The sequence below is a fragment of the Anopheles funestus genome, chromosome 2RL, assembly GCF_943734845.2.
Source record: "Anopheles funestus chromosome 2RL, idAnoFuneDA-416_04, whole genome shotgun sequence".
NCBI lineage: Eukaryota > Metazoa > Arthropoda > Insecta > Diptera > Culicidae > Anopheles > Anopheles funestus.
In genome coordinates this window covers 56298491-56323146 of record NC_064598.1, presented here as the reverse complement: position 1 = coordinate 56323146, position 24656 = coordinate 56298491, and the positions used below count along the sequence as shown (strand labels likewise).

At 38.8% G+C, this 24656-nt stretch overlaps 1 protein-coding gene across 2 annotated transcripts in view; it reads left to right on the top strand.

The window, feature by feature from the left end:
• Nucleotides 1-24656, top strand: part of LOC125762557 (homeotic protein Sex combs reduced) — a 62294-nt gene that overhangs the window by 33541 nt on the left and 4097 nt on the right. Inside the window, exons 1-2 of one of the 2 annotated variants that reach the window (XM_049424760.1) lie at nucleotides 2730-3736; nucleotides 9440-10331. In XM_049424760.1, the coding sequence (XP_049280717.1) occupies nucleotides 9491-10331 (841 nt within the window). In that variant the 5' untranslated portion in view covers nucleotides 2730-3736; nucleotides 9440-9490. Of the gene's footprint in view, nucleotides 1-2729; nucleotides 3737-9439; nucleotides 10332-24656 lie in introns of those variants that run through there. The other variant, XM_049424761.1, reaches the window with a different exon arrangement.

The following is a 24656-nucleotide window of genomic DNA, read 5'->3' as shown; positions in this document are numbered from 1 at the left end:
AACATTTATCCAACATTTGAAAAGGAAAGGTAGAACTTTACCGTCATCTATCGGGCTGCATGTGAACCAACTACTCGAATGCTCCCTTCTCACTGCTAGAGAAGTTTTCTCACTACAGCGTACGCATTTTCTTAGGTCGCTGCTATTCCGATTCAAACCTTCCCCGTGTTCAAACTACTGCAAACCACCAACAGGAGTCCAGTAAGATTTTTACTCAACCAAACTGGCTCAAAATTCATTTTTGAATTTTTATGATGATAGAAAAAGTAGCAATACTTTAGGATGTTCCTACTTTTTAAACAAAATCAGTACCAAACTGGATTATTATTCATAGCACGATGCGTACAATTGAGTCGACTATGCACAGTAATTCACATACTATCTTTTGACTGTACTTATTTTATATTATTATTCGATTCGGCTATCCTTTTTTTAAGTTTTTTTATTTAGTAAGTATCGAAATAGTTTGTAATTTCAGTATTGATTTTTGCTTTCATATGTGTAGGTCGATTAACTTACAAACTATAAAAGATTAAACAACTATGTAGCTCGTTTTATCGCTGTCATGATTTATTTAAAAAATTACACAAGATGCAATGAAAAAATTGTCAAATCTTCACGAATTAATGTTCAAAAAATAAAGTAGAACAATATGAGCAGTTGTCCCATTCTATAAGGTTCTACTACATTCCTGAATACAACAAAAATATGTTCAACCTGTGCTAGACTATCTAGCTATCTTTTGTTACTAACAACTGTCATCAAAAAGGTCCTTTGCATCCTCCGGCAAGTGTCTCATCGTGCCACACCAGAGCGAATCAATTATGTTTATCTATGACAGGTTTTCAAACCAAATTCCACGTTGACCCTGTGCTTTGTCTAAGGCTTACAATAGATGAACAATAATGAGCAAATGTGGTCGATGGCCCTGAACCAAAATACCTGCTGGAAAAGAACCCCTTTCAAAAGGATGGAAAGACAACCAGTGCGCGTATCATTTGGAACACATCCCATTAGCAAATTAGAATATTTGCACCAGTTTGCCAACTCCAAAAGTGTTGTGTCTGAACGTGCGAAAGCTTCCTGTTCCTTGCTTGCCTGAATCGAAGGCATTAATTTTAATGGCCGTTTCGGTTTCCCATTTACTGGGTGAGGCGATTGCTGGGTTAAAGCTTTCGTTTCGGTCTACCATCCGCTCAAGGTCCTCGGCGGATTTGATCAACACTTTCCTTGCCCAGAAGGATTCCTACAGGTTTCACCCAGAGCGTGCATTGTTCATACATCAAAAAACCGGTTCTGTTACTGCGGATTCATTGATAGCTCCCCATGTTTGAAAGGTAACGAACAGTTTATTCTCCATCCCTTGGTTCTTGGTTGTTGGGTAGTTAAAAAATGAAAAAATGGAAAAAATGACTGCAGGATTGTGGACCTCATCTTAATCAACGCCCACTTGCAGTAGCACAGCGATGGCTTTGTCAAGTGACATCCTCTCAAACATAAATTCGCGAATCTGCGACGATTACTTGGGCAAACAAAAATTAGGCGCCTGCGTGTTTACAGTGCTGCACCTTAGTGGTCAGGCAATGTTTACCAAGAAGTCATACAGGTTTACTTCTTGGAATGTGAAAAATTCTAAGATCTGGAGTAATTATTTTATTGAATGACAGTTTAACTCCAACGAAATATTGCTTGATTTGTGCAGTTGTATTTTTTCAGTATAACGTCTGAAGTCCCTTATAATATGGAGGAGAATGCTCCATACAATTAACTGAAGAAAAAGTTGTTTGGTCTACGAGATTTGAAACGCAATCCAAAACCTTCTGCCAAAAGAAACGTTTTGCAAAAACTAATTCATAGTTTATTCAAATATCTCCTGACCTGTCTCACTTAACAGGAGCTCCTTCTTACCTCTTAATTTGGCTTCCTGGCAAACGGCCTAAAGACATTCGCGTTTTACACATTTATTCAATCCACAGATTACAGTCATTTCGAATCGATTATGTCATCGAGGTATTGGCGAAGTATTCAAAAGATAATTTATGTTGCACCAGCATCCGATGTATCAGGTTGTAAGCAGCCACAATGCTCTCTGGTTGCTGCTGATCATCATCCAGTGCATTCCCATACGCAAAGTGAATTCAAAAAAGTGTTTTTGGTAGCGAAGGCCTGAGCACCAAATTCGCCTCTTGAGTCTTCCTCATCTCTTTCTGTTTGTCATAAAGGTCAATCATTGTTTCCTTCTTCCCAGAGCAAAGAGGCAACTTTTCAACGATTCGATGAAACCACGCAAGTTCTGTAATTTACGATTTATGCAAAGCTCATGCGCACGGCCACAGTATAGTCGTCTTTGTTCATCGTCCACCCTCCACGCTAGAGAGGAAGAGACCACATCGGTTTGTATCGTAAAACAGGGCGGGCACGATGTTTTTTATGGTTTTGTTTGTTAAAGGAAACGGGGTGGGTTTTGAAATGTGTTGTCTCTAGCGCACTTATGCTTATTCTACCCCATTTATCGAACAAAAAGGTCTCTTTCGGCTCTCTTTTGTTGCGCTCCATACGCTTTTCTCGACGAAAAACGCACGTTGCTCGATTGTGGAACATGTGGAATCGACGAAACATATTCACTGCTATGCTGTGCTCACGCGTTCATACCCAACAAATGAGAGCAAGAGAGACGCAATATGGCGTGTTGGTAAGAGACTACCATATTTGTTTGGTCGTGAGCAGCATCCTCAGTACGCCTCGAACGCAATCGAAGGAGATACGCGAACGGCGCATGGTGTTGTAGCGACCACTTCATTCCGGGTTTCCAACACTTTCGGTCGTAATGTGAAACTCGTCGCGGTGATCGTGTAGTTAACGATGGATCTGGTCGATGGTTGATTAACCAACTGCGTGTCTTAATCTGTGTGGTGATTATTTTGATTTGATGAGCATTTCGTTCAATACTGCTTTCATCGGCGTATCTAAACATTCAGCGGAACCATTTTCAACGAAGCAATTGTGAAATAGCAACATTGATCGTAAATTGTGCACGGAAAAAAGTTAATGAAACAAAAAAGCAAACGAGTTTATATAAATGAAATGAGTTTGTATGTACAAACGTACAGTGGTGACATTAATCCATGTAACACGTGTTCCGAATGTCAATACCGCAATAATGGAAAACTAAAACCTGTAAAATTGTGTACAATCTGTGGTGCGATTGGTGTTTAGTAAAAGTGTTATTAGCAACAGAACGTACATCATTCTCGTTCTGCAGCACTGCAATTCGCAAGGTGTCCTACCATTTTAAACAGTGAAATAATTAAAAAAATATGAGTGACAAACAAAGTTTATTGAGCGTTGCATCATGATACAAACAACGGTGTGTTCTAGGGATGATCGATATGTATAAATCCCTTGCCATTTGCTGCTGACAATTTGCGTTTCATAATCAACTACACAACCTAAATCCCAACAAATACCGTTACAGTTGATTCGAGACTTGTTGATGCTTCTTTTTGTGCACAGTGTGTGAGTATGTGATATGTGATTAAATATAAGTTTTAGAAGTCATTCAATTAGTTTGCTCTTCTTTGTGTATGATTCGTGATGAAACACCTGTTTTGATATTTAACCGGTTATTCGGAAAATACTTCTACGTGCTGCAACTGATACAACCACCATCGTTAGGTTGTAACAAAACCCGTCATATATAAATCGTCTACAGGAAAACCTGAGTGATCCGAAAAGAGTGAGTGTTGCTGTGGAATTCATTTGATCCTTTCCCAAACGCAAACCCAACTATCACGTTGCATAGAGTTGTTTCCCTAAAATACATCGAAATGCAAGGAGAAAGGGATAACTCCCAACTGCTACGAAATGAACACGAATGACTGCTTGTCCTTTAACTAACTAACCACAAACAAAAGGCATCTTGTTTGCATCGACAGCATTTTAGGGCAAATTTGTTCCTTGCATTCTCTAAAACTTGTACAGGATTATTAATAAAAGGGCTGGGTACATTCCATATGCAATGGATATGAGCGCAGGGGTTAATCTGCGATAGAATGGTTTATTGTGATTGTTAGTCCCAAGGGAAACATATCAAACACTGTTTTGGCCTGTAAAGAAATCTATTCCTAACACTCTAGTGTGATTTTCATAATCTCCACTATGTGTCTTTTTCAAGAGTACTTATTACATTTACAATAAGTTGGCCTTTTGTTATTTGCTTAATTTAATGTTACTTAGTTTTCTAACCTTAATTAACCTAACCATAATCGAACATACAACGTATTTACCGTCCTACACGTTTACTGTAGGCATCTGAAATTTTCTTAATTGCATAATTTTCTTGCATAAGAGACAGTTTAAACCGTGTGCTTTATACATGACGAGCTGTTTGTTCACCGGCTATATAAGCGGCTAGCTACATACGGCATATATACGGCATATATATATATGTTAGTTCTACTTAACCGGACGATGTTATAGGACAAACCGATCATGTAGCCGGATAGTACGTCCTTTTTGCGGTCTACTGAGATCAGTCCGTATTGCATTTGGTGTCGGTGTCGGTGCCCCATGTTTCGTTGTGTTTCTTTTACATGTCAGTTTTAAACATATTTTTAATACAGGAAATCACGGCGGTTTTTAAAGACTACAAGAACTTGGTAGTTTTATGTTCTCTAAAAATGTAACGATGCCATTATAAAGGCTAGTGCATCGTAAGCTCTCTCACAAAATCTTTACAAACATGATTTTGGATGTTTTTCACGTAGAATAGAACCGTGAAAAATGGTTCTTATATATACAATTTACATATTTTATCAGTTATATAGAAGATTAAAAAAGCTGTAGAGTTTATCGTTCTGAGTCTATTAACACTATGCATAATAAACAATATACCGTGCGGATAATAACCGATTTAAATAAACAGCATAATCCATGAACCTCCTGGTACCACAAAACAAACGCCCGCGTTTTGTGCCCCTGGAGGGAGTAAGGTAATAATTGCCGTTATGCGAAGGCAAAACAATTATCCTATTTCTCATTCAACGATCGACCACTAACGCCGCTCAGCAAGAGAAACTAGTCATTTCAGTAGAACGATTTGACTAACACCCGTTCTAGCCTCACACCGGACGTGAATCAGAAGCATTGACCATTACCTGGAATGTAACTTACCGGCAACAGATTGAGTTATTATGATACCATCATTGCTTCAATCGTTATCAAAACCATACCCATTTATAGTAGTGTCCATCATCACTCTCCTGATTCCCTCGAACCTTCGTCTTGCGGAGTCTATAATTTCTTGTAACCTTGGGTGCACATTTACTTTAATACGATCCGGGAATAGTAAAAAAGAACGATTTTCCAAAGTTTGCGCTCCGAAAACTTCCGAAGCCGAGCAGTCGGAGCGTTCCGTCGGCGAGCCATAGTTGTGCCTGAAAAAAAATACTTCATGAGGGCGGTTTTCCTTTATACAACCGTTTATTACCAATCTATGGTAAAACACACTTGAAAGGTAGCTTCCAGGCGATCATGACATAATGATTATGTGATAATAGCCAGCACTTATACAAACTGCCAGCTACTCATACCTTCCAGTATAATTCAAGTGCAATCCTTATGCACAGCTATTTCGTGATGGAGTATGCTGCCTTTGAATTAATAGTTTCGTGCTATTACCGGCAAATGATTAAAAAAAAGAACTAAAATCAATTCCTTCGATAAATGCGAAGAAGAGCTCGCTTGAAAGACGAAGATATGATAGCACCTAAAGGTGCTCTGTCCATGGCAGTAGAACAGCAAGAAGGATATAATAGTAGAAGAAGTCCTTGAAATGCATAAATGGAAAGGAGTGCATCATATCTACCATTACACAAAAGAAATCGCAGCGAATTTGCCGCACGCAATATTCAGTACCCAATCTTAGGTATTATTGGGATAAACTTTTTGGTTCTCTTGAAACAATGCTTGATTCGTACATGCGATGACTAAGGATACTGGTTTGCTTTGCAAAGTTATAAGTCCGCAAAATGTTTGTAAGTAGGTATCTCTTTTTTGCCTGCTCGATTTATGGGAAATTTTAACTTCGATCCTTAGTCATTCTGAAAACCATCACAAATAATAGATATGAGACTGATCCAAATAGCAGCGTAAATTTATATCTTCTTCTTGGCTTAACGACCTTACAGGTCACGCCGGCCATTTCTGGCTTACTAGACTTATTTTACCACGTAGCCGAATAGTCAGTCCTTGCTACGGGGGGACGGTCCGGATGGGATTTGAACCCGGTCCGGCCGTGTGGACTGGCGCCGTTTATCACATGCACCACCGGGCCGCCCCGCAGCGTAAATTTATATGGATCTTCTAAATAGATGCAGCTAGCACAGGTTAAACTAGAACATAGTCGTTTTGCTTCTAGGGTTTTTACACTGTGTGGATTTTGTTGATATTTTAAAAATAGATTTGAGTGTAAATACGCTACGCGCTCTGCTGCATCTGCTTGGCTCTCTTCTGTTCCAATTTGATGGTCGCGCAGAATCTTGTCGGCTAAGTCTCTTATTAAAGTCATGGTAGGTTAGACAAAAAAAGCAATATACTTTGTTTTCGTTATTTCGGTTTCGGACATCTAGAGATACATTGTAGCGAAATAGAAAATTGAACAAGAATTACAACGCAAATCATTTAACATATAAATGTTTGTGTATTTAGCGCCTAGCAAGCGTTCGCACCTTGCGTTTTCAATCCAATTATACACATTCAACAATACGTTTAAATTTCATTTTGATACTTAATTGATTAGTTTTTTTTTATTCATAAGGAACGGCGTATTGCTATTAATTCACTAGTTATACATTTTAGAAATTAGGGCGGCCCGGTGGTGCATGTGATAAACGACGCCCGTCCACACGGCAGGACCGGGTCCAAATCCCATCCGGACCATCCCCCGTAGCATGGACTGACTATCCTGCTCTAACGTAGCAAAAAAATTAGAAATGTGCAAACCGTTAAATACATTACAACATTCTAATCTTGCAACCCAGTATATCAAAAGAACATGCGATCTTTCTGTTACAAGTAATAGTGTTTCGCAACTCTGCATTCACATTTTCTAAAATATCACAGCATTCTCAATAATATGTGATGAAATCGAAGATAACGTTATTGCAAAACAGCTATGTCACAGGAATATGTCTAAAACCAATTAATGATTTTGAATTAATGATAACGGCGAAATGCGTTACATGACACGAGTAGTGCTAACAGTTGGACAGTAGTTTAAGAAGCCCATACTTACTATACATGTGAATATGCGGTAAAAATAAGCCAATAATGTCTTGTGAGACAAACAACCTGGAAGGTTGTTAAACCCAAAAAAAGAAACAGGAAGAGTTGACGGTGACTGCTTATATATTGTGATAGCAATTTTGAACCGTATTGTAAATTCCGATCTCCGACCAATGGTACAATTTTACCGTTTAACTTATTGCATTATTTTCATATCTGAAATCGATTGTTAGACTATTGATAATGCATGAGCAGCTGAAATATCATACGCGCTGCGAAAATACAAAATCTTATTCATTCGTTTCATTTAATTACGCTTCGTTCCATTTAAACGAGCAACACACAAATGTTGAAGTATCATCACCACTGCTATGTATCTCGTGCATATAAGTATGTATAGCTGGAGCTTTTGCCGCAACCGTGCAGCTAAAAACAGGACCTTTGAAGTGGAGAGCCATTTTGAACCACTTTTTTATCGGCATTTTGGCTTTGCTCTGCTTCCAGTTTGCAACCTTTTCCAGACGGCTTTGTTGAATTCTGCTAAATTTCGTTTCTTGTTCTCATGATGTGCCGTTTTCATCTTTGCCGTACCATTCCTTTCAGAGCAGAAGTGACTCTTACCGCGAGCTGCTATGAGACGTTTTATATGTTTTGTTTCGTGTTTTGCTGGTTTGGCCATGCTTGGCAAGAAAAAAGGAAACATTCAACCAATTTGGTATTTCGCAGCGATATGCCTACCAACGGCAAAATCCATTGAACGCATTTGCCTTACTGTCAGATTCTGCGATCGGTGATACTGCCAAAGGGTTAAATTGTTCATTGACTCGAAATTGCAGGGTTCCTCTGGAAACTTTTCATTTTGCTTTTCCTGCTGTTTGTGGTATTGTTGGTTGCGGCAGCACACTGCAATCTTCGTGGCGTCCATCGACTCAACAACCTACATTTTTCTTGTGGATGGTGCGTTTTTTCTTCCCAGTACCATCACTACAACTTACCTCTGTTAACGTTGTCGCCATCATTAAAGACATGGTAAAAACCTTAACCGTGAAACTGGAATCTGCAAGCTGCATCCTTTATAATTTATGTTGGTTGCGTGATTTGTTTTTCAGTAGCACTTTGTTCGACTAACTGGTTTGCAGGATGAGTAGGCGAGTCTTAAGTTTCAAAAGGCTCATGTGCTTTTGTGCAAATTTCATTTACGATCAACAGTTTGATGATCGTGTTATTAACACTAAATTTAATGCATATTTCTTAACAATACTTAATGTTCATTGTTTAGTCCTTTGGAGCCAAACTGTTTGTTAATGATTAAACTAAAATTATACATACTACAAGCTTACCCGGCAAACCTGGCTTTGCCCTAAAACATGCCTTTTGTAATTAAAGCAAACATTTTGAGTGTTCAACCTTGATTCGTGTGGTATTATTAGAGCGTCGATTAGAGAATATCGTTGATTATTCGAAAATTCTGAAATTATTGCCATTCTTAATCCAAATGATATTCCCAATCAAAGGAATTTTTCTTCTTCTTTTGTGTCTCTCCTTCTTTTCTGCTGCTTCAAGATGCATTTCTGACTTTCCTTGTCGATTGGGATTTAACACCAGGTCCTTCCGTGGAAGCCACCGATTCCACATGTACCACCGAGCCGCAAATCACTAAATAGCATTTTTAAATTATTCACACATTTGCTTTTTATTTATTTATCACTCACTTTACGCTTTAATGAATAAAAGTACACAAATAAATCGTCATGTGTACCTACTTTGATTGATTTGTTCGTTAGAAGCTTTTCGTCTCAGTAGTGTTCAACATTATTCGTGTTGAAAAAATGGCTATGCCTACTTGATAACTCCCGTAGGAAACACAGAAAAGAACTCATAATATTGGCCAGAGGCCACCTAGCGAAACGAAAAATAGCGGTAAACCTATTCTCATACCTAACGAACGTTCAGCGCAAATTTCATACAAATCGGTTCAGCCGTTTAAGAGGAGTTTGCACACTAACACCGCGACACGAGAATTTTATATATATAGATTTCACTACATAGCAACTCAACTTAAATGGCACTTAAACAATTTCAATATTTTATCTTAAACAACAACAATTTCAAAAACAAATATTATAATTGTAATTTGTATTTCTTCTTTTTTCAGTTTTTTTCAGATTTTACTGATTACGTACGGAGACAATTAAACTGCACAAACATGGATGCCAACAATTTTGTGATGTCTTCCTATCAGTTCGTTAACTCGATTGCCTCCTGCTATCCTAACAACGCACAAAACACAAATAGCTCACCGAATACGGCTGGAAGTCAAGGTGGTCAAAGTGATGGATACTTCCCACCCTCGGCATACACTCCAAATATTTATCCCGGCACGCCACACCAAGCTCACTACAGCCCTCAGACGTACAACCCGCTCGCCGGGGCCGGAGCAACCAGCGTAAACAGTGCTAGTGCAGGCCCTGTAGGTGGTGGACATCAGCCTAGCGACATGGTCGATTACACACAGTTACAACCACAAAAATTCCTCCTCTCACAGCAACAGCAACAGCAGCAGCAGCAGCAACAACAACAGTCCGCCCTTAGTTCGCAAAGTTGTAAATATGCCAGTGATGGTCCTAGTACAGGTACAAATGTAGTTAATAACAACAATAACAATAGCACCACAAGTCCTCAGGATTTGAGTACGGCTGGTGGAGGAGGCAATGGCAATGGCACAAATGATGGCAATAGTGGTAGGACCGAGATTTCGCCAAAACTGTCACCAGGCTCGGTGGTAGAAAGTGTAACCCGATCACTAAAATCTGGCAATCCATCCACGGCCGTGAGTTCGAGCAACACGAACAACAATACCAGCAACATTAGCAATCGAAACCAAGTGAACCTGCCACTGGGTAGCCCGGAGGATGAATCAGACGCTAGCGATGATGATAGTGGCACGGAAGGAGGCAGTTCTCAAGGAGGCGGTGGAAATGGTGGCAAGAAAGGAGGACCTCCACCTCACATCTATCCATGGATGAAACGTGTGCATATCGGACAAAGTGAGTAGCATTTTACGTTTTTTGATAGCTAATGTTTAGCATCATGGTAACAATTTCTGCCCTGCACATATTGAACAATTTACGTGGTATAAAATTTATGAAGGAAACTACTTTGTATCACGATGGTGAACCAAGATATAATTGCATCTCAACTGTAATACTAAAACTGTTGGTTAATTCGATTGTATGCTACCTTTAATAGCAAATTGTCTTTCGTTTTGGCCATTTAAATTAATCGATGCTAATGAATCAATCCTATGATATTCGATTCGCGAGGACGCGCCCGTTAACCACATCTTTTAAAACTCTTAAGGTAACATAAACTTCAATCGTACATAACAAACATGAAATTCATCATTCAATCACTTCACACCTTTCAATAACAGCCGACTTAATGATCGTACGGTTCTGTATACCATCACTACGAACCAGAATTGGTTGAATATTCCGATTCCTGTAAGCCACACACAGACAATGCTAGAGCTATGCTGGATGAATGATAAAGAATGATCTAATACGAGTGTGCTCGCTTCAGCACGAGCAACATATGAAGCAGCGAGGTGAAAATTGATGAAAAAACAAACAAAAATATTTCTCAAGATAAACATACTCAAGCATACATACTTCCAAACGGTACAGCTCTAGCCATTCGTATCAGAGCGGCGATCGGGCAGGGAGGAAACTGCAAAATGCACAGAGCAATGTGCGGCATTCAATCCTTTTGTTCTCACACTAATCATTTTCATCACTCTTGTAAAACCAAGCAGTGCTTCATGTGTGGAAGATGTTTCTCGAGGGACGCTGTTTGCATTTACTCATCGTGTTCCACCCGCCAGTCAGCAAACATTGTACGGTGGCCATATACTAGCCTGTATTTGTTTGGTATACTCTACCATCGATCGCACATCGATCGCTCTATCTGTCGGTGCTGGCGATGGATGGTTTGTATATTTACTGTGCACCGTTGAGAGAACGAAAGAATCGCCACATTCTAATTCTGCGGCACATTACTAGGCTAATACGGAGGTACCATAAGGTGTTGGTGCAGCCAACTGTCGGTAGTGGCTGACGCTACTTCCGCCACTTTGGATTGAAATCGTCGATGAGCGCAACAAGTGTGAATGACGAAATAGAACCGATGGGCAGCTTATGATACATATTTCAATCGCACGCATCATATGTGTACCGCTCCGTCCATGGATTACCGTACAGGGTTGAACGGGAGTAAAAAAAATAAAACAAAGCTTAATTTAAGAGCTGACGATGTATTCCTATCATACCGTGATGGATATGCAATCCATTCTGCCTTTACATATTTCCAAGTCAAAATCAATATGCATTACTTCCAACAGTTTCGTATTGTTATTCTTCTTCAAATATTTTTTAAACTAAAAATATTCGTTCGTTAGTTACTATTAATAATTAAATAACCTACGACCATTTAAATATTTTGTAGCTTCTTAACAATTTATTAAATATAAAACTATACTCTATATACATAAGTCATTATTTAAATCATACCAGTTCATATGATAAACATGTTCTGTTTAATGTGCTATACTGTAGGATCCAGAAGATCCATATTTTCGAAAAAATGGTAATGTACCACGCGTTGCACAATAAATTCTGTTATTATAATCTAAAGTTTGATTTAAAATCCCTTATATTCTCACTTATGTGCACTGCAACGATTTTGCGGTTATTGTTTTCAGCAGGAATTAGCATCATGGTTGTTGAGTGTTTCTTCATGTGTTTGTTCCGACTCTTATGCCAGTCGTTTCAACACAATCGGGGTAACGCAGTTGAAGACTTAGCACCTTGCTCTACAGGCACTGTGATTCTAATAAAGGACTAAAAAGGTCCTTACAAATTCATGTGCAGCTGAGTGTATTGCATGATCTCAATGTGAGTTGGTTGCAAGTAGTACATAAAGTACATAATATAGTATTGTACATAAAGCATACTATCATACTATTTTGCTTATACTACTATCATACTACATACTTATTATTATTACTATCTATGACGTAATGACTTTTCTCGCAGATAAGAATATTTTGTGCTACCAAATAAGGAGCAATGGTCTGAATGTCATAACGTTGCGGTTTACCTCTTTTAATTTTTGATCGGCTCATCTGTGTAATGACCTCCACATACATCGGACATTAAAGCACACTTCATATGAAGGTGTTGCCTTCTTCAGCATTTTCTGAGAACTCTTTGAACTTTTATCATACGAACTGGAGATCAATTATGGCTATGCTATCAACGCTTAGACATAGATCCCCATGTCACGGATGGCACTCTCTTAAGCACTTCGTTGAACAGAAGACACAGAACATGAAGTAAACCCTTCAAAAATTTGGAATTTCTTGTTAATCTGAAATATGACATAATGTTATATCTTATAATTGCACGTGGTTGGCAATTCATAAGATATTTGATACATGTACTAATGGTAGGGGCGGCCCGGTGGTGTATGAGATAAACGATTCCGGTTCCACACGACAGGAACGAGAATCCAATCCCATCCAGACCGTCGCCCCGTATCAAGGACTGACTATCCGGCTATGTGGTAAACATAAGTCTCGTAAGCCAGAAATGCCAGGCGTGACCTTAGAGGTCGATAAGCCATGAAGAAGACTAATGTTAATGACTCTATGGCAGGCTTTCTGTATCTGAAGATGGTCTGAATGATGATTACTATTTTATCGATGTATGAAACCTGATATCTGGCAGATATCTGAACATGTCAAATCGAAGAACAAAGCAAAGTCTATTCTAGCTTACACGATAGAGAATCGTATTTCGCCCAAATAAATTGAAGTTAAATAACAGTATATCGGCAAATATCATTAAGTGAAATTACTGAGATTGCTTGCAGTACAATTCTTTAAATGTTCAACATTATTCGTTCAAACATTAAGGCTTTCGAAACGAAATCTCGTGAAAAAGAAAATGTTTACTACAAACTCTGACACTGTACACGCAACGTAAAATTGTAAGGATGATTGCAGCCAAATTGTTGGGTTGCATTCCGTGTACCAGATAGCTGGATAACTTATTTTGCCCATGTCAAGACCCGTATTCTTCTTCGTGGTACTCGTTATTGACTCAAAAATTACGTGAAAATCTGATGAAAGTAATTTTCGATTAAAAGCAATTTACCCAACCCATTTAATGTTCATCCCAACGTTTGACCATTTTCATCTCCGCGCTTTCAACTACTACTGCCAGAGTTTTGTCCATTTTGTGAGAGTTTCTTTATCGCGGCACGTTAAGCTAGAAGGACCGCGATCACTTAAATAACGATGATGAAAATCAAATTAAATTTTTTTCCACTTGGCAACTGGTTTCGCTCATGCCTTGCAGCACATTTACGCTCTTTTTTACAATTTTCGTGTTACTCGATTTGCGACGTTCAGGCAAACCCGAATTGCTTGTATCGTATCGCCTACCGTGAAGGAACAAAAAAATAATCAAAATCTGGATTCATGCGCATGATAATTTGCATTTTGTGGAGCTACGATGTTGCAATTTGCCTAACTACGGCTTACAGTACGCGAGGGTACGTTGTCTCCTCTGATAATGGTAGGGTTGTTGTGTTCGCCGGTTACTATCGCGAACCACGATTGGTGCTGGGTTATTAGTCTTCCCGTTTTACTTATATCATTTGCTGTGCGATCATTGGAATCATTTGCACTTACATTTTAAGATGGTTTCTCATGTACATATATATCAAGATACCGCAGAATGTAGAAAACGATCATTGCTCACAGTTTGGAATTTTTACTTGCATAGCAACAACTACATTTTCGTAGCGTCCAACGAAATTAATTTTACTTGATAAAATTATTTTAAACAACTGTTACATACATATTACATAAAGTTTCTGTGTTTCAGTGTATTTGGTAGCAAAATTGTATTTTGTATCAGTTTTTCTTGTTCCCGTTACAGCGTTGCTAAACATTGTTTGGTTTTATGAACAAGATATTTTTAACCTGTATCGATGGTACTCCGGAAATCATGCATTAGAGAAAGGTTCTTTCTTTCTAGAACGTCTATCAATCGCTAAGCTACGTTTCTATATGCTTTATTCATTTGTTAAAATCACTTCAGACACATCTTCATCTTCAAACGATCTTTGGCTTGCTTGAAGCGAACTCAAATCACTCCCATCCTGTCGTTCATTCCACGCACAGCTTTAAGGTGTCAAAATTATTCACTTGACGCATAGCGTGTGGTAATTAATAGCGACTTAAGTAAAAAAAAAACACAAACCTCCTCACTCACCTCCTTCACATTTCGCATCATAAAAAAGGAATGACAAACATCCATGACGCAAGGGTTAGGGAATGAGTGCGACAAAGCTGCACCCGCCAGACTACCTATTAATCAGGTGTTTAGCAGTAAAACATGATACATCCGATGATGCAAGAAGTGGTAAACTCGTAAACCTTAGTCAAATCTGTCCTTGAACGTTTTCTCAATCTCTCCCGTATTGTATATCTGATAAAACCATCACAAAGTGTGTCTCCATACCCACGAAGGCTTCGTCTCAACGTGTGTATATCCATTGCATCAGGCTGCATTCTGAACCTGAGAAACATCGTTTTTGTAAGATCTTGTTCTGCATTCATGTTGCTCTGCAGATTACTGAAGCACCTGTATGATATTAGACCAATGATGATGATGGGGGTTGGATGCATACATTGTTATGTATAAATCAATCAAAATAACAAAAACTAAAAAGCGCATATTTTTGGAAATCAAATTTTGAACCTTACGCCCAGTTCAATAACGTAAACAATAAAACACAAACAGCGAAACAAAACCAAAAAACAGACACATTATTACATATGCACATTTCGTTTGCATACTATATCGCGTTTTGATGGACAATTTCTCGGCGCGTTGAAACGAAACCTGTTTTGCCATACCATTTTGATAAAGATATGAATTTTCATATGCATCTTCGTATTCATACATATTAACCTTCTCATCTGGATCAGAAATTTGTGCTCAAAGATCACTTGTACGCTCAGTATAAACAACTGAATAAGTCAATGTTTCGTTGCGGAATAATGAACAGCTATTCCATATATGCAAACCGAATCATCGAAACTGCTATCTACCAATGTATCATTGCCTCATGAAATGTATTAACCAGTTCTGTGTAATTTCACCTCTGGACAATATATCGATCCAGTTTCACCGGTTATTCATTGTTATTCTATACCAATTTACTCACAGAACTATTTCATTTCAATACAACGTAACATATAAGACTTTTTTTGTCTAACACAAGAGAACAATTTGACAAACATCGTCTTTCTGCTGTTCGATAACTCTAAAAAATCACTCAACAATCACTCATATATCATGAAAAATTACTCTAACTCTTCAGGCATGTGCGATAAAATGATCACTTAGCCTTGACCTTGCCATTGGGAAATGGATATCTCGTCTTGGCAAATAACAGTTGTGCTCATGTACAAGCAGCTTTCCTTAAGGGATTGTTGTATAAGTGCTTAGTTTCTGTTAATTTTCCAACTTCCAACTTCACGACTGCCTAGTCGGTAGGATGAAGGATAATCAAACTCGGAAAAATGAACGAACATACTTGCCATACATGCACATCGGAACGGCATGTGAATAATGATCATTATTAATTTCCGATTAGATTCGCACATTTTTGCATTTTCATTTGAAATTATCGTGAATCTCTTTGCATGCTTCCTTTAATTCGTTTTTCTCCTTTTCCTTCAAGAGTTATTGTCGCGCGTTTCGGCTACTACTTATGGTTGCAATGTTCCACGAGTGCCATGCATTATTCTTTCTTGCAGATCCGTTGCACACTTGTAACGAATCCTGTACCATTTTGCTGCACTTCCCGCTTCGGTACTGACAGGGTACTACCACTCGCTCTCTTTCATTGATTACAAACCTCGTTGAATTAACGCTCATAGCCAATCTCGTTCCCTCCACGGCACGGCACAAATGATTTATGATCAAGAACGGTCCAAAGCCCGTCGCTCTACAGCCGGCAAGAAAGCAAGTTCGATGACGTATATGGTGAGTTTCTGGTTGCCACCAAGCTTGTTTTGCCGGTTGAGCGAACAAGATCCTATGAATGAAGGTGAAAAAGTGCCTTCATTCCAGTGTCGACGAATTGCACTTGCTTTTCCAGTTATCTAATTGTCGCTTTTACTCCGGAGTAGAACATTCCACTACATTGCACATTGTGCAGTGGTTGTTTTCCTCGCATTGATGACAAACACAGCCCAGCAGCAACTGAATTCATTTTATTCTCTTTCTTACTTTTGTTTTGTTGTAACATCAGCTGACCAGGTTAGCGAAGATTGATAATTTGTACACTTTTATTTAGGCAAAAGACCGTATTGTGTGTAAAGCAAACATCGGTGTCCTGCATGAATGCAGAATACTAATATTAGACGTTCACTTGACGCTCGTTCTTCCCAATCGACGACAACTTTTGACCTGGGGTTAAAGATCCTGCTGTATTTCAAATACCCTTAAGAACAGCACAGGTACCGCAGACTGACACGAAGATTCTCATTCGAATCGGACGCACCTAATAGTCGCAGTGCAAAGGTTAACACCGGACCAGACGGACCGTCCATCTTTACCAAACCCGCAAGGTTAAGGATGCTATTGTCGTACAAAAGATTTGATAAACGCCCTAGAGTCGGTGTTTTGACTTAAGTAAAATTTATTACTTTATTTCGGACATTCCTTCTCGCCCTGCAGTGTGTCGTGCGTCGAGTGGCTTTCGTACCATTTTTTTTTCACGGTGGTAAGATTATTATCATTGTACCCAAAGACACCGCCACTCAAAATGTGTTTTGAGTGCCCTTAACTGTGCAGCAACCGGTGATAATCCCGTGTATTCGTGTAAAAAGATATCCTGGTAGCGATTACCTAGAACGCGAGGAACACACAGTTCTTTAGGCGTGGAAAAGGGAACACACGAAACCATGCCATCCACACAGTGGTATACAGCGCGCGTCAAAGAGTTGTTTCTATTTGGGTTACCGAGGCTTTAAGATTGATCCACATGGTTAGCCTCATTTTCACGAGGGAGTTTTACGCTTTTGCGGAAGCCAAAAAGGTAGAGCTCATAATTCAATCGCTGATTTATTGCTCATTCAAGGAGTTAGTCGAAATAACTGAGAAAAAAACCTACTTCATAAGCAATGCAGCAGCAAAAGCCTTACGTTCAATGTGTGGTTCGAAGTGTGTGAAGCAAAATTAGTAGAAATTTTAATACCTGATGACACTTTGTGAATCCATTCGCAAGCTGTTGTACGCTGCTTCCCAATGGAGCAAGGTGATGGATGACCTGTCGGACATTGCTCGCCATGGACTTCGTTTTTTTTCTATACGTGTCTGCTTTCTTCTTTTTTCTTCTATTTTATAACACAATGTAGGCAATTCCGGTTGATGTTGTTAGTTGAATATATTGCTTTTTTTCGTGTCTCCGGCGCTTCCTGTGCTATCTTATGGTCAACTTTTAATAGTTGCATGGTAATAATTGATATCATTTTCCACAATAAACATTATAAATGGGTTTGAATAATAAGAGAAAACGTTTCTGTATCCTGAAGATACGACAAGTTTGTCGTGATTGCATTAGTTATGCGTCTATATTCGCGGTTCAAATAACAATGTAAAATAAGCTTTACAGGGAACAAACACTGAAGATGAAAGTTGCATAGTGGAAAAAAATCACAGTCTCAACACGTGGTACACATATTCTTTCAACACTCAACATACATTTTAGCACATCTCGATTTAACCAAACTTCTACCAATTGTACAAAACATAGTGGACAAAAACAATCACGCAGAATTAAAGCAGTGCTTCGCTAAACGGTCATTGAGCCAATAAGAAACAATCATACAAGCTTGCACTTTTCTTTATGAAAGCCTCTATTCATGAAGAACACGTTTGCAACAAAAAAAACAAATGGTCAAGTATAAGCGTGCGCAAGATACCACCAAGTTTAAAGTAGCAATAATAACACAAACGCCAAAGACTTACAGCTTTAGTTTTCGTATGCATGAAAATAAAGACAACCATCAACACGAAGTTCAGCCTGCTGACCAGCATGAAACGAACAACATCCTATGTATCGAGTCCAACCATTCCTACAAAGGCCTTCAAAGAACACCCAGAGATCTGAATCTGAAACCAAAAGAAAAAGGGCAAAATTTCAAATTAATTTTAAATCGCACGCCATTATCCGTTTAGGTTCTGCACAAACCTTAAGCACGACTTTACGCTTTCTTACAAGCACTACTATTGATAGTTGGTTCGATTAAACATGCTCCTACCACGTACGAACAGTTATGAGGTTAGAGAGCGTTTTCCTTATATTATTTCTTTATTTTTACTTGTGCGTGTGTTCGAGTTCGAGATGGTGGGAAAACTAGACAATATTATATACAAATGAACAAAATCTGTTTTGTACAACATTTAAAAAGCTGCAAAATTTTACACGACTCTGTAGATGAGTCTTTGGTATGGAAAATGTTTTATCAAATTATTGCGAAACGTATGCAGAAACCGTACGGCCATACTACAACTTTGCAGATCACTTATAGAATGTGCATGAGCCAAACCAGGAGTAAATTGAAAAGAAATCAAACAGAACCCTCCAAAACCGGAATTGAGCGAGTCAGGGTCGAGAAAAATAAAACTATATTTTGCAAGCATTTATTCGATTCGTTAAATATTTTGTTAGCTCTACATTCGTCCATTTCCAGTCAGCACGCTATGCATGCCCGAAATGATGTCTGCACACCTAAAAAAAATGTGCGTCTCGTGCGAACTTGCCCGAAGGAATGAATTTCATTGGACGCGAAACTGTGTTTGCATGCTTCCTCTTCGTGCATTGCAAACATATTCCATCGGTTTCGCGGGTGCCCTGCTTACTGTGAACTGCACTGCAATATGTGATATACTCACATCGGTACGAAGCATTTAATCGCTATGTCTTGGGGTGTAACGATTTTGTTTTCATTTAGTTTTTTGTTCGATTTTTACAAACTCTTTCAACAGCAATACGGGCTAGGCCTTGCTTGTGATTTTTTTCCACCCGTTTAGCTTGACGCACGGATGGAGAAATTAAACACATTTTTAATGTTTTTTTTTTCTTTGCAAAAAATATTAACGTTTTGGGAGTTTCGGCTTTTCTTGCTTTCCGTTCTTCGCGACTGTTAATGTTTCGTGAAGCCAACTTTTGCAAAACATTTTACAATATTTTTAAAGCGTAACAATAGTACACTCGTTATAGAATCAAGCAAATCGTTCATCGATCAAAGCTGAAGAATTTATGTGGATAATAAAGCCAATTAAAAAGGTATAACAAGAGGAAGATATTGATGTGCATATTCAAATTTTTTAAAAAAACTACGCAATCTCAAATCAACCCTTGGCATCAAGCCATAAAATTGCAATTTGTATAATTTCTTAAAATCATTTGAATTATCTAAAACATGTAGTTGAAACGTTATTATTCGTACATTATCATCTGTATTGTTTTGATATTGATTTCCTAATACGACAAATCGTAGATACAGGTATGTTCGAAATATAAACTAATAACGAGTCCCCACAACGCAATCGATAATTCGTGTTTCCCTTCGGAACAGAGACATTCCCTGACCTAAGTTAACAAACACATTAATAACTAATGAAAAAAGGGGAAGCGCCGAGGCCAACAACTGCCTAAATATAAAAAATGCATTATTTCACATACCACCAACACCCATATCACATACAATACACGGTTCTACACATCCGATTTATTTCGCACAGTCTGCTTTAGATCGTGTTTGCAGGCCCCAAAGCGCAAGAATTGTTTCTTTTTTAGTGCGGCTCATGTCCCGCATTATAGCGCCGCTGCAAGTTTCATATCTTGTTGACTCGCAAGTAAATGTCTTACGGCAGTTCTAGCTCTATGCGATTCGTTACCTTCTTCGTCCATCCACGACTCAAAACACAACATGTTTACCTTCCCTGAGAACATCAATCCTCCAAATCAATAAATCGTCGCAGACTTGTAGGTGGGTGGGATGCCTGGTACCGTTGAGATTTTTTTTTTAATTTAGGTTTTTTATTTTCCTTTTTATCAATGTGACTGGAGTTATTGGTATTGGTTCTTGGAACTTTCTCTTAAAAGCATCGAAAAGCATAGCAGCCATGGCCTTAGAAAATCGTGTTCCTGTCAAACCGTCGAAGGAGTGAGTGTTCTCCTGATTGCTACGAAAATAAACTGAATGGCAAGTCAATATGAGATGAAGGAAAACACTTTTCAAATGTCGTCCCCTGCACCTTGTTGTGGAGGAATTGCTAAAATTTGCCTTCAAAATGGTATGCGAAAATGTGAAGCCATGATTAATGATCAGCACGGTAGCTGTTCAACAATGCGACTGTTCATTTTAAAGCTACATTTCCCCACGAGCTCTCGCTTATCGGTTTCTATTAAAACAACAACTTCACCCTAAGTTACTTGTGCTTGTTCAAGAAAGGCTGAAGCGACGGTTGACAAAAACAATTCGTTCTAATTTCGTTTACTAGTTGTATCCAACGGGACTGGAAAATCGAAAAAATTGGGTTTATTTTAAAAGATTTACAATATGGTAAAAAGGCATCATGCTTCGTGCAGAAACATTTTTTTTAATACTTTAACTATTCTGTAAAAAAAGTACGAGTTCGAGAGCCTACGAGTCGTGAAAAACAACAAACGCAGCATAAATAGGGCAACAACCGTGACATCTATCATAAGTAGATTGGCAACTCGAGAACGCTGACCCGTTCTGACGCGCGCTGTTGCGGGCCGCAAATATGATATCCAAGAGAGCAAAACATAAGTTGTCACACATGATTGTGTGCTACTCACAAGTAGCTGTCATAATAGCCATTGTCTCGCTTGATTGATGAATGTCTAATATGGTTTAGTTTTATTGTAACCAAGTTTTGCTTCGGTTCCTTCGTCTTTTGGCCTACAAACGTACAGATTCCTTGCTCGTGCAATACTATGTTTTCAACTTATGATGGCTACGCTCACACCACCACCCATCGTCTGTTTGCTCGAGGCTGGTAATGTATTTCTTTGTGTCGGTATTTCAACTCTTGAAATATAAAAAAAACTGTCTTTCATACCAGACCATTATCGATTTCCCAAATGGAAGTGTAGTCAATAAACGATATCGGATTAAAGCGGATACCACCACATAAATGAAATGATCTTGGTAAGCGGTACTCTCCATCGATTAACATTCTCCAATCGAGCACGTGCTACATAGTCCGTCGCTAGCTTACCAAAATCGACAGCAAAATCATCGCTGCCGTAAGACATTACGCTGTTCACGTGTTTCATCTGCCCGTATCCAAATGATCGTGATGTTTCGTAGAGATCGTGAGTAACCGTAATAGCTGCAGCAGCGGCGCAACTCTTGATCAATGCTCTAATTATATAATTAACGTAGAAGTCAGCGCGTTTTTCACACTCTTCAAATATACACGATCGTCGTCGCAGTATGCTGTCGGCCAGCTTTATTGAGAATGGAGTTTCGAGTGAGATATTTCTCACACGGGTGCATGTTTCTTCTACGGCCGGTTAGTAGCTAATAACGCTTGTTTGAATATGGATACCGTTGCTTTCTATGGGAAAGAATGAAATAGAAGATTTATTGCTAAGTTGTGAGGAGTAGCAAACGTACCGTACATGATTATCCAGTGAACTGTATCATTGAAATACGTAGAATAAAATGACATTTCAGCTGCATTTGTGTGACTGTATGTATAAACTGAAATGGTATTGCGAATGACAAAAACATGAAGATGTTTAAATATCTTCTGCCAGACTAACTTTTATAGATTTCCTTTTACTTCAAGGTTTTTTGCAGCATCAAATGGCATTGGCATCACTTGAAAGAATGTTACAAACTCTTAAATAGTGACAGTCCGGTAGAGCAAAATGAGTTCACACACTGAACTATACATTCTAGATTATTGGTTAAAAGAGTAATCTTTAAAAATACCATGGCTGCATTCAGCTATGCAAATTACATCACAGCCAAAGGAATTATCACCTTTGGAACTCTTCTGTCGTAGTCGTTATCAAGTCTTCCTCTAGTGATAACCATTATAATTTCCAAACTGAAAGCAATTTCCATACATCAAATACTATACAGGAAACATATCTGGCTGTTTTAAGTTTGAATAATTTTATTGCCCTTTTTCTGGAGGCAATTGCACATTGTTCTTTCACCTAACCACCAGCAAAGCATTCTCCGCTGGTTCATGTTGGCGTTCTTCGTGCATGAGATTGTTAGCTAGTAATGTGTCAACATTTTGTCACTTGTCTTTTGGTCGTTCCGACTCGCAGGCATAAGTGAAAGGACAACATGAGAAAAGGGAGAAACCGGTAGCGAAAAGAACCATGTCGCTGCAAAGTGATCTTTCAGTTACGAAAACTGTCTTCTAAATACCAAAGTCAAAACACGTTCCTCATCGTTCCTAACCGAACAAACGCTTGGGAATATGGTTGTGGAGCAATGCTCATTCTGCCAAGAGTACACTATGCATGCGTCAACGAAAGAAGTGGCCATGATGAGCAACACCGCGCGATTCGCGGTCATTTTCAATCAATCGTAGAATTCGTTTAGCCTTTCACATCGGTTGGGTCGGACACTGTGGTGATGATCTAACGTTTTCAAGGCCCGGATTAACGCTCGTTTTTAAACAACGCCGGCTTCGGATGTAGCAATGATGAATGTGATGTTGTCCTACTTAAGATCACTTGGTTCTGGACAAAAGATTTGTCACTAACGTTTAGCCCTCTGTTCTCTTCTCTTTTCCTACATTCTGTGACTACGGATTATTTTCATCCAAATTGAGAGAACGACACAATCGCGAGGTTTAACTGCAATTTTCTTTTCCATAAGTTTCTCGCCTGTTTTTGAATAACATTTAGAATTTTTTATTTATTTTATTTATCTAATTGTCGTTACGACGTTTTCGACATTTTTAGACGTATTAGACGAGAATGTGTGCGTGGCTGGACAACTTTTTCATACATTCGGAAGATAAATTCTTAAACAATCGGATAACTTACATTTGCCGGTTTCGGGTCGTTTATGATTTTGAATAGCTTTTTACTTGAAACAACCCCACATATCATACTCTGATATCGAGTGTTAATATGCTGGAAAAAATACATTATCATAATTTTGGTCAATTTCATAAACTTTACCATTTGTGATGTTGCGTTAAATTCCGGTACAGCAAAGAACGGTGACCCTGCTCGCGCCTAGGTCATAGCGTTCGTGAATTTCAGTACCAGCGGAGCTATTTACTAGCCTTGATAGACACTCGGTGTTTTGTTTTCCTTGTTATTGATATACACTACATAGGTAGCTTGTATCTGGAAATCTATCCCTTTGCCGAAACTGAGCAATGTCCGGTCGAGTAAAAATGATAAATTGTATTTGCTCAATTTTCTTTCAAAATGACAACCAGCAAAGGGAAGGGCAACGTCACACATCAAGCAGAGGCTATCAGAGGGGAGGTTGGCTCTCAGACCTTTCCAGCCGTCAGCTTTTTTGCTGTTCCTTCGTTTTTGATGGTTTGCAAGGTTTGCTATCAGCTTCATAGTTGGTATAATGGCATAACTGGATGGTAGCATTCGTTCCGTTGGAATTGTTATATCGAATTTGAGGATGTGGTGTGGCACTGAACCACCAAACAATACGCAACTACATGCGAAATGGTGTGTTCTTTCCTCAAGAAACAGTTTTTCATTCAAGCTGACAGATGAACACTTCTGGTCTTTTTTTTTGCTATGAACAAACACACCTCATGTCAGGTTTGCTGGCATGGGTTCGGTATTGACCTAATAGACCGACTATCCAAATACTGACGCCTTAGGTTTAACTTTCTTCACCTTTTATCGTGTTTTTTGCATAAAAAAACACAATCAAGAACGACCGATGCGGTGGAACGGACCCATACATTTGGAAGCATGATTGAGCCTCGATTGAAAAAGGATCACCGCATTATCATTTTGATAAACCTCCCGTTACACGTAAGAATTGAAAGTATAACTGCGTTGACAGAGTATACCGAAGGCCTGACACGAGTGAGCTACTGCCAACCGCACAATATCGCTCGAGCGAGCAGACAGCCAGTGGAAGTTTCATGAAGAAGATTAATTATGGTTTCGCTCGGAATTGGCATTTATTTGAATTCTTTCAGCGACGTGTTGTTTTCTCTAACGCCCGGAAGAGGAAAGGG